The 13054-nt window shown below is 47.4% G+C and overlaps 1 protein-coding gene across 4 annotated transcripts in view; it reads left to right on the top strand.

Moving 5' to 3' along the window:
- Positions 1-13054, top strand: part of robo4 (roundabout, axon guidance receptor, homolog 4 (Drosophila)) — a 193072-nt gene that overhangs the window by 28091 nt on the left and 151927 nt on the right. Inside the window, exon 1 of one of the 4 annotated variants that reach the window (XM_072486726.1) lies at positions 2509-2943. The exons of the other annotated variants lie outside the window; for them this stretch is intronic. Coding sequence (XP_072342827.1) covers positions 2874-2943 — 70 coding nt within the window. The 5' untranslated portion in view covers positions 2509-2873. Of the gene's footprint in view, positions 1-2508; positions 2944-13054 lie in introns of those variants that run through there. 4 annotated transcript variants of the gene reach the window in all.

The following is a 13054-nucleotide window of genomic DNA, read 5'->3' as shown; positions in this document are numbered from 1 at the left end:
CAAGGGCAATGCCCACAGTAGCCCCTACAGGAGAGCGCCAGATGGGGGCTGCAGAACGTACCTCTGGCATGCGTAGTGCCAGCCACCGATACCCTTGCCAACAGGGACGGGTGATGGGGCCAGAGGCCTCCACGGTGCGGTGCGGGGGCAGAGTGCCGGGGATGGCTGGGCAGGGGCTGCAGTGCAGGCTGGGGCCACAGTGTAGCCCATTGGACCTGGCTGGGCATGGAGGTATGCACCTTGCTAACTTGTCGGCCTTTCACCCCGGCAGACAATGGGATTCTGGAATCCAACCAGGAATGGTTGCTATCATCTTAGCCGCCGCAGCCCTGGGGGCTGCATTGAGGCTGTACGAGCAGTGGTTGCTCGGGGAGGACCATGCAGCAACGGAGCCTACCCCAGAGGAAAAGGAGCCACGTGGTGAGGATGGAGCGCTCACCACACAACAGGCTGAGGAAGTGGTTGGAAGGAGGCGCTACATTAGACCTCTTGTGTACTGGCAGAACCTGTCATGCAAGACCTGCCGCACCGGAATGCCGTTGAAGACTTTGGTTGAGTAGGGGGACCGTAAGGCTTATCTGTCAGACTATGGAGCACCTGGAATTGCAGGTTATGGGGGAGGACACCCGCTCATGGTATTCGTCAAGGTAATGGTTGCCCTGAACCTTTTTTCCACGGGGTCCTTCCAGGGGCTGAGTGGGGATATGTCTGGAATCTCGCAGACCTCAATGCACAGGTGCTTCCGCGTCATTACGGAGGCTCTGTATGCTCGGCACAATATACCAGGTTCAATGTGGACCAAACCCACCAGGATGCCCAGGAAGCGAGGTTCGCCACCATCTCCGGGGTGCCCCAGGTTCAGGGGATGATCGACGGGATGCATGCCCCCCTACGAGCACCGGTGCAAGAGGGGCTGGTCTTCACAAACCGAAAGGGGAATCACTCCATGAACGTGCAGCTGGTGTGAGACCACGTCTCTGCCCGATATCTGGGCAGTATGCACAACACATGCTGGTGCGGACGATGGTTCCAGACACCTTCGAGGCACTCCCCTGGGTGAGGGGTTTGATCCTGGGCAACAGGGGTTATCCGCTGCGGTCGTGGCTGATGATGCCTATCCAGAGGCCACAGACCAACTCAGAGATCCGCTATAACGATGCCCATGCCGTGACCAGGGCCGTGATTGAGCAGTGCTTCGGCATCCTGAAGATGTGGTTCAGCTGCCTAGCCCTCCAATATAGCGCTAGGAGAGTCTTCCACATCGTGGTGGCCTGCTGCGTCTTTCAAAAGGTACAGGAATTGGGGCAGCACGGTGGCGCAGTGGTTAGCACTGCTGCCTCACGGCGCCGAGGTTCCAGGTTCGATCCCGGCTCTGGGTCACTGTCCGTGTGGAGTTTGCACATTCTCCCCGAGTTTGCGTGGGTTTTGTCCCCCACAACCCAAGGGCAGAACGGTAGCATTGTGGATAGCACAATTGCTTCACAGCTCCAGGGTCCCAGGTGCGATTCCCGGCTTGGGTCACTATCTGTGCCAAGTCTGCACATTCTCCCCGTGTGTGCGTGGGTTTCCTCCGGGTGCTCCGGTTTCCTCCCACAGTACAAAGATGTGTGGGTTAGGTGGATTGGCCATGCTAAATTGCCCATAGCATCCAAAATTGCCCTTAGTGCTGGGTGGGGTTACTGGGTTATGGGGATAGGATGGAGATGTGGACCTTGGGTAGGGTGCTCTTTCCAAGAGCCGGTGCAGACTCAGTGGGCTGAATGGCCTCCTTCTGCACTGTAAATTCTATAATCTATGTGCAGGTTAGGTGGATTGGCCACACTAAATTGCCCCTTCATTGGAAAAAATTAATTGGGTACGCGAAATTTAAAAAAAAGAAGGTACGTGAATTGAACCCCTGCTGTTGGCCTCACTGCATCTCAAACCAGCTGTCTGACCAACTCAGAAAAACTGGCCCCGAATATAATCATTAGCCTTGCCCCTATGTGCAAATCCCCCCTTTTAGTCCCTAATCGGCCCTATTCCTCCTTTTGCCACCCGTTTACGCTTTTTAATTTTAAAAAATCCAATTAAGGGGCAATTTTGTGTGGCCAATCCACCTACTCCACACATCTTTGGGTTGTGGGGGTGAGGCCCACTCAGAAACAGGGAGAATGTGGAAACTCGACACGGACAGTGACCCAGGGCCAGGATCGAACAGAGGACCTCGGCGATGTGAGGCAGCAGTGCTAACCGCTGCGTCACCGTGCTGCCCACCCTTTTGCAATTTAGATGTTTAGAGACCACTTTGGATTGTGTTTCATGTTAGCTGCCAGTTTCTTTTCATACTCCCTCTTTGCTTGCCCTATTTGTTCTGTCCTGGAATCTGGATCCATCACTGGAGACTTCACCTGTAAGAAGTGTTGACTGCACCCGTTTGATGTGAACAGTGCTAGGTTGTAACATCAGCCGTCTTGAAATAGTTAAACGCCAGGGGGATGGAGACGGTGGTGGCCAGGGAGTAGTGCGATAGGGGTCTGTGAATGTGGGTCCCAGCACCTGCGGCCGGGGTGAAATGGCATCAGGCAGTTAAAGAAAAAGAATTGGGAAAGCGAAAAAAAGGGGAGGAGGTGGGAAAGTAAGCACCGTCAGAGAACAGGCGGAAACTTCAAATAAAACCAGAGCAAAGCAGGAACCGGGACTTACTGACTCTTCGAGACAGAAAGGATGCTGGAAATTGGGAGGGTGGGAGCTGCACTGACACCTTCTCTGAGAGTTTGCAAAAGTTTAGAAAAGTTTTCTGGCAGTTTGTAGAGTTCTTTTTTTTCTCTCTCGCTGGAAGCGGGTCAGGCGAAGGAGCTTTCTTTCTCCTCCATGCTCAGTGAGAAGAGCGAATGGAGCTCAGAGTAGCGCTGCTGGTGCTTAGGGTCCTGCTCCTTTGGAAACTTTTCCTTTCGTTAGAAGGTAAGCGGAAAGTTTGGAAACTTTATTCTAACTTTGGTTCCCTAAGTGCCATGTCTGTTGCTATTTCAGACCTGTTTAAAACTTTAAATGCAATTAAAGAATAAATAAGTTCTGGAAAAAAAGCAAACGATTTTTAATTGTATTTAAGTTATGTAGAAAAACTTTTGGACTTTAAAACACTGCTTTTTAAGGTCTAACTGGGTGTAAGATGAAACCAATTTAGTGATTTACAAAATGCATCTCGTTATAGTTGGAGTTCAGGTATTGTAGAAATTCTCCCTCTCTCCCCAACGAGCAGTTAGTGTTATTTTAATGTTTGTTTAATGAGAATATCCATTCATTTTGTCTTCCAACTTATCCATCGCTTTTATTGGGAGCGGGAAAAATGCAGCTCTTTGGTCTCATTATCTGGATTCATGAAGCCACCTCACTCCCATGTGTTTCATTGAAGAATCTGCCCTTTAAACAATCTGATGTCTGCTGTGGGTCCCCATTCTTACATCGCAGCAAGAAGAGATTGTTGGGACAGGCTGTGCCGAAACGCAACGGAATCAAAAAAAACGCTGGCAGGTGTCAACACTTCTCGGGTTCTGTCAACACAGCTTCGAAGCTGCTGGAAGGAGCCTTTTGTGTGTTATTTTGGTTCAAAGCTGTACATCTTTGTGATGAGGGTGGGGTGGTTTAAGAAGTATGTATTGTGTGGCTTTGATTCTGAAGTACAATAGCGTCTAGCCACAGAACCTCTTTTAGGAAGGGGGCAGAGCCAGCTTCAACAGAACCGTTTGAAATGCCTTCTGTTTAAGCTTGCACATCCCGACATAACAAATTCCACACACACACGTACATACACACAAATACAGGCACTCACAGGAGCCCAAACAAACCTATAATCAAGGCAATTTACATTTTAAAAGGAACATGCTATTTTGTGTTATTTTGTTTGATTGCCTTTGCACTTTTGGAAACAGGTTACACATTTAGTCAGAATTTAATTACAGTCCCTTCTTTATCTCTCTACCCCCCCCCCCCCCCCCGCCGTGCTATTTCTTGGCAGCATTATGGATTTTTTTCACTCTGGTCTGTGTAATGTAAAGGAGTCACTTTTGAGTTTTGGTGCTTGGCGGTTATGCTCTTCCAATAGCTCAGTGTGTAAATGCAGAGGGGATTTAGGTTCAGTCCTCACTGTGTGTTGAAGCCTGACTTGTCTGGCAGTGGGTCGCTAGAATTGGCTGCAGCACCAACAGGCGAGAGGAGAGATCATCCAGGTTCCCCACTTCAATCTCCACCTATCCAGCCTCCAATGCTCCATGCACACACATCCCCAGCCCCGCCCCCACAACTGTATAAATCTGATCCTATTTCCATGTCTCTCTAGCTTTGGCAAAGAGTAATTCAGATTCAAAACGTTAGCTCCCTTCTCTCTCCACAGATACTATCAGACCTGCTGAGATTGTGCGGTATTTTCTGTTTTTGTTTCAGATTCCAGCATCCACACTAACTTGCTTTTAATTTCCTCATTTTCTGTTGGGTTCTGCTGGGAAGCACGCAGAGATGCTGCTGCTTCCATTCTGAATAACAATTATTTGCATTTATAAGCACCTCTGGCACAGTAAAGCATCCTTCATAGGATTGCCATCAAACAAATGTTGACAGTCAGCCACAAAAGCAAGAATAGCTTGGTCAAAGTGGTAACTTTTAAGAAGGTATTAGAGGGTGAAAGAGAACTCTAGAGCGTATGGGCCTAGCAGGTGGCAACATGGCTGCCAACGGTGGAACAATGAGAGGCATGTGAGAGGATTGAAGAATGCACAAACCGAAAAGGAAACAGGTTAACAGCATTGATTGGATGGGCTGAACGATCACCTTCTGTGCTGTAAATGACTTTGTGACTCTTTAAAAAATTTTTTTTTTAGAGTACCCAATTCTTTTTTTCCAATCAAGGGGCAATTTAGCATGGCCAATCGACCTACACTACACATCTTTGCGTTGTGGGGGCGAGACCCACGCAGACATGGGGAGAATGTGCAAACTCCACACGGACAGTGACCTGGGGCCGGGATCGAACATGGGTTCTCGGTGCCGTGAGGCAGCAGTGCTAACCACTGTGCCACCGTGCCACCCTATGGGATCAGATTCAATAGTAACTTTCAGAATGGAATTCTACAGATAATTGAAAGGGATGTTGGAAAGCTCAATAGATTGGGACTAATTGATTAACTCTTCCTAATAACTAGCATTGGTACAATGAGCAGATTGGCCTCTGAAAGTGCTGTGTTATTCGATGAGTTGCATAGCTCCCTATCATTGTCTCAAAACATCTTTGTGACACATGCAAATGAAATGCCAGGAACATGGCACCAGCAACAATGAGATGAATGACCAGGTAGTCTGTTGGTTACATACGAATGTACAAATTAGGACCAGGAGTAGGTTACATGACCCCTCAAGCCTGCTCCACTACTCAAATCACAGATTGTAACCTCAACCCCACATTTCCACCGACACCCAATAACTTTTCACCCCCTTGCTTATCGATAATCTATCTAACTCTGCCTCAAAAATACTCAACGATTCTACTTCCACTGTCCTTTGAGGAAGACAGTTCCAGAATTGCACGATCAATATTGTTGAGGAGACTGGAGAACGGCGTGCTCCTCTATTAAAAGGACTTTTCACATCCACCAAACAGCAATGGGACATTATTTTCATAACCTAACAGGGCATCTGTCCCCGAACAGTTCTCCGAAGACGAGTCATACAGATTCAAAAGTTAACTTTATTTCTCTCTCCACAATGCTGCCAAACCTGCTGAGACTTTGAGAATGTATCTATTTTTGTTTCACATTCCAACTCCCACAGTATTTTGCTTTTATTTTAGTGCATCTGTCCTGGGTGTCCATGTCTAGCTTGTGCGTATTGGATTTTTACCCGAGAAAGCGAGACAACCTTTGTTGGCATATTTCTCAATTATGATTGACGGTTTTAGTTGAGACTGAAATGATTGGCCCTACCAGCTACTGAGATGAAGGGCTGCATTTTATATGCCATTGCCTCCCCTCTCCCCCTACATTAGGCTTGTTTTCAGTGAGAGGGGGTGGGTGCGGCACATAAACCAGCAGGTTTCCACTCCACCAGCATCCCATCCACTCCCAAACTCAACTCCATAATACAGGGGCATTGGGGGGGTTTGCAGTGATGGGTACCGATATCGCCTGACATATTTAAGTAGATAATAAAGGGGCAATTAGCTTGTTATCAAGCCAGCTGACCCTGATAACACATGCCAAGGCCGTAAAATGGTTGATGTGGGCAGTTGCATGGGAGTGGGTTGCCCGAATAAAGTTCTTCAAAGGATGGTAAGGAAGGGGGGTGGGTTTATATCTTTGGCAGCTGTCCTTTGCAGTGGGGGAACTGTCCTCATAAGATAGAATTCATCCTTTTCTTCCTACCCACCTACTGTCTTAAACCCACCACCCACCCCTCTACGCTCCTCCCGAACATGCCCAAACCATCCTAGCTCTAGATTCTGGACTTAACTGTTTCCATGGATCCAGGAGCTTTCTTTTGCTTCCTCTTTGGATTGGAAGTGCCCACTAATGCACTCTTGGCTGTTAGAACTGATGGAGCTCGCAGGGGCAGGACTTCCCAATGAGGGATGGAAGTCCCACTCCGTCCCTCTGTATCCTCCCAGAGTGCATTATGGTAGTGGAGGCTGGGTAAAGGGGGGATGGGGCACATGAAGTCGGTTGGGTCCACTCCAACCTTGTCCCTGGGTTGGGCGGGGGGTGGGGGGGTGGGGGGGGGGTTTGTCAAGGCCGGTGTCTTTGAAAGAGGCAATGATAACTTGAAATCCTTGCCTGCAGAAGGACATATCTGAGCACATTACAATAAGGAGAGAAGAAAATGGTGGACGCCATGTATGGGGGCAGGAGAGAGAAGTGACTGTAGATGCTTTGAGGAGGTTATTAATCACCCAATGGATGTAGTGATCCCTGAAGTACTTCATAAAGATAATTTATTCAGAGAGAATTGTCTTGTTTCTTGTCAGGAGATCTTTTGGTGCAGCATCGTTAGTTGTCTGATTGCTGACACAAGCCATGGGATAGAGTTGGCAATGGTGGGCTCAGGAATTGCTATATTTTATAGGGCCAAGAAGAAGTCCACACTGAGTAGTTCAAAGAAACATGGTTTATTTACAATAACTATTATATACATCACACGGTAGATCCCAGCTGGGTCTGCCTTGCCGGTGCCTAACTGGACGGCTTTATATACACTACAACTAGTCCATTTATACTCTATCCCATAGCCAGTGGTACTGCTGGCACTGGCGCTGCTGCTACTTGAGATGAAGACTCAGCCCGGACTGGGAGCTTGAACCTCAACGTCGGGGCCGATATAGCTCAGTCTGTTAACAACTGAGTCATTGAGGGAACACTATCCTGGTGCTCATACTGTCCATCAAACAAACTGTGTGATTGCAGTGCTAGAAGATGTAAATGTAAAGGTAGGAATCTGTATTGAGATGGGAGTATGAAAAAGTATTTTCCTCATGGAGTCATGGAATGGTTGCAGGCAAGGAATAATTAAAACCTTATTGACACCTTAGGCAGCAAAAGGTTGGGTTAATTACCTGTTTGTTATGTCTAAAGATAGACACTGATACTGAAATAATCCAGTGGATAATAATTAAGGGATGGTGTAAAGCAGCTGCTCAGAGGCTGGGATGTGCACACAGATAGTGTACAGATTCATATTCTTTTTTAAAATAAATTTAGAGTACACAATTATTTTTTTTTCCAATTAAGGGGCACTTTAGCGTGGCCAATCCACCTAACCTGCACATCTTTGAGTTGTGGGGGTGAAACGCATGCAGACACGGGGAGAATGTGCAAACTCCACACGGACAGTGACCCAAAGCCGGGATTCAAACCTTAGTTTTCAGCACAGTGGTCCCAGTGCTAACCACTGCACTGCATGCCGCCCCACGGATTCATATTCTGATGGCTTCCTTCAAGTAGCCTCGTGGCTCAAGGAAGAATTCCTTGTCCTGGAAGTTTCGTCTGTAAAAGATCTTCCAAACTGATAACAATTTTGAATATCCTTTAAGGACCATTGATTAGGCCGCATAGAAAGCAGCAGCTTTTCCAAATACAGCATGATGCTAGCTGTATTCATCCAAAATCCTAAAATCCACGTCAGCCCCCCCCCCCGCCCCCCCCCACCCCACCACCGATATGTCCAAGGGGTCAACCTCTATTTTAAGTGGTCACCAAGGAGACTCCTACAATGATGAAACCAATATAGAATCTGATTTGCTTTTAATGCTGTTAAGATGTGGGATGTCGCTTTCCTAAGTCTATCTCTTTGTACCCATTTTTCCCCAACGAGGTTCAATATTAACCGCATGTTCCAGAATTACTAACATGCAATTACTGTGATTGCATTCATCTCAGTTTGATAGTAATTGCTATTTTGATGCTGTTTTGTGCATTCTGTTCTGTTTTGGAATGCGTACAGCTGGGGAACAATCTGTCTCCGGTGTCAGTAAACAGTTATTACTGTGCGAGACAGGAGAAGAACCAAGCTAAGATGAAAAGGCAATCTTAACTGTACGGCAGGTAAAAGCACTGCCATGACTGGTACTGAGGAATAAAGGGGAATCTCCAGCTCAGTCTCTGGGTTGTGCTTTGTTAGCTGATGTCCAGAGTGGGTGGAACAGTGCCTGCCCATGACTGCTATTGAGTGACTGCTGTTGTAACTCGCAAACCAGTCAAGCAGCCCTGATGATGGTTGATGTCTGGGCCTGGCATTTGGGGAGGGTTTGAGAAGAAAGGAAGAACGACTGCATTCATACGGCACCCTTCAGGATATACCAAAGAACCTTACAGCCAATGAAGTTTGTTTGAAGTATACTCTTGTAATATAGGAAACAGGGCAGCATGGTAGCAAAGTGGTTAGCACTGTTGCTTCACAGCGCCAGGATCCCAGCTTCAATTTCCGGCTTGTGTCACTGTCTGTGTGGAGTCTACATGTTCTCTCTTTGTCTGCGTAGGTTTCCTCCGGGTGCTCCAGTTTCCTCCTACAAGTCCCGAAAGACGCGCTGTTAGATAATTTGGACATTCTGAAATCTCCCTCAGTATTAATAACCTGTTTTGTCACAAGTAGGCTGACATTAACACTGCAATAAAGTTACTGTGAAAAGCCCCGTGTACCCGAACAGGCGCCGGAATGTGGCGACCAGGGGATTTTCACAGTAACTTCATGGCAGTGTTAATGTAAGCCTACTTGTGACAATAATAACGATTATTATTATTATTATCAATGTGTGCCCAGTGAGCACCCACAAACAGCAAAGTGATAATGACCAGTTAATCTGCGATGTAATGTTGGCTCTGCAATAAATATTGGCTCTGATTCGAGGGAGAACTCAGAATCACAGAATTGTTACAGTGCAGAAAGAAGCCATTTAGTCCATCACTTCTCCACCGGTTCTCCAAACAAACATCACAACCTAGTGCCATTCCCGCGATCGTCTTCAGAATAGTGGCATCGGATGTTGCATGCCAACCTGAGAGGGTAACTGGGGCATCAGTCTCATCTGTTTGAAGGCATTTCCAATGCTTCACTGAAAAGTTGGCTTGTTCCCAAGACTCTGGGGGGGGACTTCATTCCTTGACCTTCTAATTCAGAAGCGAGACTGAACCATGGCTGACACAGATGAATGGTATCTTGACATGAGTTATCAGAATGATTGAGAAAATGAAATGGGTAGAAAAATGGGAAGGCTGTTTCAGTGAAGTGACATGTGGAATCACGCGCCATTACGAAATCAAGAGAGTCTTTTCTTGGCCTCGCCAAAATTCCTTCAGGGTCTCTGCTTTTTCTTCGCCTCTCCTGAAAATGGTGCTTGTGTTTACAGCTGTCACATTGTCCTGGCAAATATTTGGAAAATTCAAGTATTAGCCACGGGTCAAAGGTTACACGTATCATTTTTCCAGGCACAGAGCCTCAGTCGGGAGCTTGTAATTAAGAATTGGGCCTCAGTATCATTACCCAACCTTTGACCGGCACATAGATCCCACGGGACCCCGAGCCAGGAGCTAAGTTTACAACCTTGATGTTGTTAAAACACAGCCAGCTTTAATGGTCTCAGGTATTTTACACAGTGACTATTTCAACTGTCCTATGGGAAGAATTGGCCTATCTTCCCTGTGTTGGATGCAGTGCATGAGCCTCTCGTGCAACAATTGTGTTCATAAGTCCTTGGCTGAAATAAGGCCAGTTTTGATTAGCTTACCACTATTATCAATTTTACTTTCCACTGAGTGCCCACCTGCATATGAATGCCAGTGTGATCTTGTAGGCACAATTGTGCCGGGACATTTATGCATTACTCAGTCCTGTGCCATGTGATGACTGGCATGAAGGCGTCACAGAGTAACATCATTCATCTTGTGGTGCCAACAGGTGGCACAGCTTGGGCAATTGTACCCGCGCATTTTCAGGAAGATCGTTCTTTCTATGCCCAAGATAGACAACATTTGAAAAAAATAGGAATTCTGTGGTGAGCAACTTGCCTCTTGGCTCCCCAAAGCCTGTCCATCATCTGCAGTGTGATGGAATATTCTCCATTTGCCTGGATGAGTGCAGCTCCAACAACACTCAAGAGGCTTGACACCATTCAGGACAAAGCAGCCTGCTGGATTGGCACCCGTTGCACAAACATTCACTCCCTCCACCACTGGCACACAGTGGCATCAGTGAGTACCATCTACAAGATGCACTTCAGGAACTCACCAAGGCTGCTTAGTGTTGCTCTTATTAGCCTTAGTTCTATTCGCTCCAATTCTGTCACCTTTGCTCACGAGTCGCCAGGTACCTTTCTGATACCGCCACGTGGTTCAAGCTCTAGTTATGATTAATAAGACAGCACACCGCTTAGTAAGATTAAAATCAACGGTCATTTATTATGTACAGCAATAAATACTTACACAATAATCCTACTTTCTATATCACTACCTACCACTACTGGCCAATACTTAACTTTTGGGAATGGCCCACCAGGTCAGGGAAACGAATGGTTTATCGAATTGGGTCTGGCCTGCGGGATTCAAAGGCTGATACAGGTCGATGGCTAGGAGTCTCTTTCGGGTAGCGATCGCTGGAGTCAAACTTACGGTTGCTGGTCGATGGTTCTTGCGAAGGTTGCGAGCAGGAGAAGAAGGGAGAGAAGGGTCGATCTGAACTTGGCCCCTATCTTTTATTGGGGGCCCAGGGGCCTCCCGCCTCTCGGGGTGGACCTTGACCCTGGTCCCAAGTGATTGGACTTGTTCCCAATCACTGGGTTCGATATGCTCCAATAATGGGGCGATTCCTTGATCGGGGGGTGGTCGTTCACCTTTCTTTGTCTCGGCCACTGCTGACGCCGAGAGGTCTGGATCGGCATTCAATTGCTAATATGTTGCAATTGTTCCCGGGGATAGCCAATTAAACTGCAGATGTCTGGGTTGATGTGCAGCTATCGATCTGGGCTGACTTCCCCAGAGCCGAATACGCTGTTCTGTCTGCAGCTGTCCTGTTGGCAGCTTTTCCCATCAGCCTTTTCGGTTAGCCATTTTACATCGGGTTTTGGCCAAATTAATCGGGAATCAGCCATTTTAGGTGGCTACATTCCCTACTTGTGATCCTAACGCGAAGCGTGAAGGATCACCTAAATTTTGTCCTTTCCGTTCCCTGACCGGGGGGGGACACCTCCTACATGGCCACTACTCTGACCCTAGCTATGCACAAAAATTTTTACCTAAACAATTCTAAGGGTGCTATGTCAGGCAGGGGCGTGCATCTACAAAATAAAAACTTGGAACCTCTAATTTTTACCTAAATACACTATACTCATCACACATTGCATTATCCTATCTTCCTAAAACATACAACAACAATCATAACATTCAATATATTCTTTCCTGGCTTGGCAGTCAAGCTCAGGATCGTACATTTTTTTGTGTATGGAGGTTTTGTACATATTTTTTATTTGCAGAAAAACGCAAGTGCATGTTCTTTATTATTGTATTATAGGTCGCGCGGGTCGGGGGTCTGGTCATATCCGAATATAGGGGATCGGATCCGATATACCGGGGTTCGAGCGCGATACGCTCTCCTTCTCCATTTGCGGAGGTGCATAGTCTGCATTGCACAGCAGAGTATCGCCAACGCTAACAGTGCTTCAATTATGTAAGACAGGGAGTACCAGGTTATGAACCTGTCACACCAGGAAGATGCAGTGTCGCTGGTGACTGGGCTTTGGATACTGCGGGGCAGTGAAACATTAACGGCAGGGAGGTTTGGAGTAATGGGGTCCGCGTTCCTGCGCAAACAAATGTTCGTAAAAAAGATGTTGAGCACGATGAAAGAAGTCCTCATGGCTGTCCTCTTTCTTTTTTTTTCTTTGTGTTCTCTGTTTTCTCCGGTCCTGGAGCTTCTGGAGTTCTGTAAAACAAGCATAGTATCTGTAACTACCGTGGTATAATATCCGGTATGTTAGTGTGCCTGTCCTTTTTTGGGGCCAATTATACCCTTATAATTGGTCACTATGTGTGACTCCCTCATTTTTTTTTCCAAAACAAATTTTAGGACACGGCACACTTCCCAGTGAGGGGCCAGTGCTGATTTACCATCCCCATGTTCCAGGATGTAAATAGCATATGGCAGCAACCTAAAGGTCGGCAAAAAAATAAAACTTTTTGAAATGAAAATGTCAAATGAGGTGCGTATTGGCTGCGGCGGGTAAGATTTGGATGGAGTCCCTGGGTAGGACGGCTACCAATGCCGTATCTCCCCTACCCGAGCGTGTTTGACCAGCGGGGGGGTGGGGGGGGGGGGTGGGGGGGGGGGGGGGTGGGGGGGGGGGTGGGGGGGGGTCCCCCAGGCAGGGCGGGTCTCACGCCGTTTCTCCACTGCCTGAGCAACCGACAAGAACGGGCAAAAATGTAGCCATCGTGGTGTGGTTGCTACAGTGATTCTATCCTTGAATCACAAGAGCAGCTACGATCGGGCATCTGGTACCCGAACCAGTATCAGCTGAAGTGTCTGCGGACAAGCTAGTTCCATT

Source organism: Scyliorhinus torazame, chromosome 21 (assembly GCF_047496885.1).
Source record: "Scyliorhinus torazame isolate Kashiwa2021f chromosome 21, sScyTor2.1, whole genome shotgun sequence".
Lineage (NCBI taxonomy): Eukaryota > Metazoa > Chordata > Chondrichthyes > Carcharhiniformes > Scyliorhinidae > Scyliorhinus > Scyliorhinus torazame.
The sequence above is the reverse complement of the archived record's forward strand: the minus strand, read 5'-3'. Positions and strand labels throughout refer to the sequence as shown.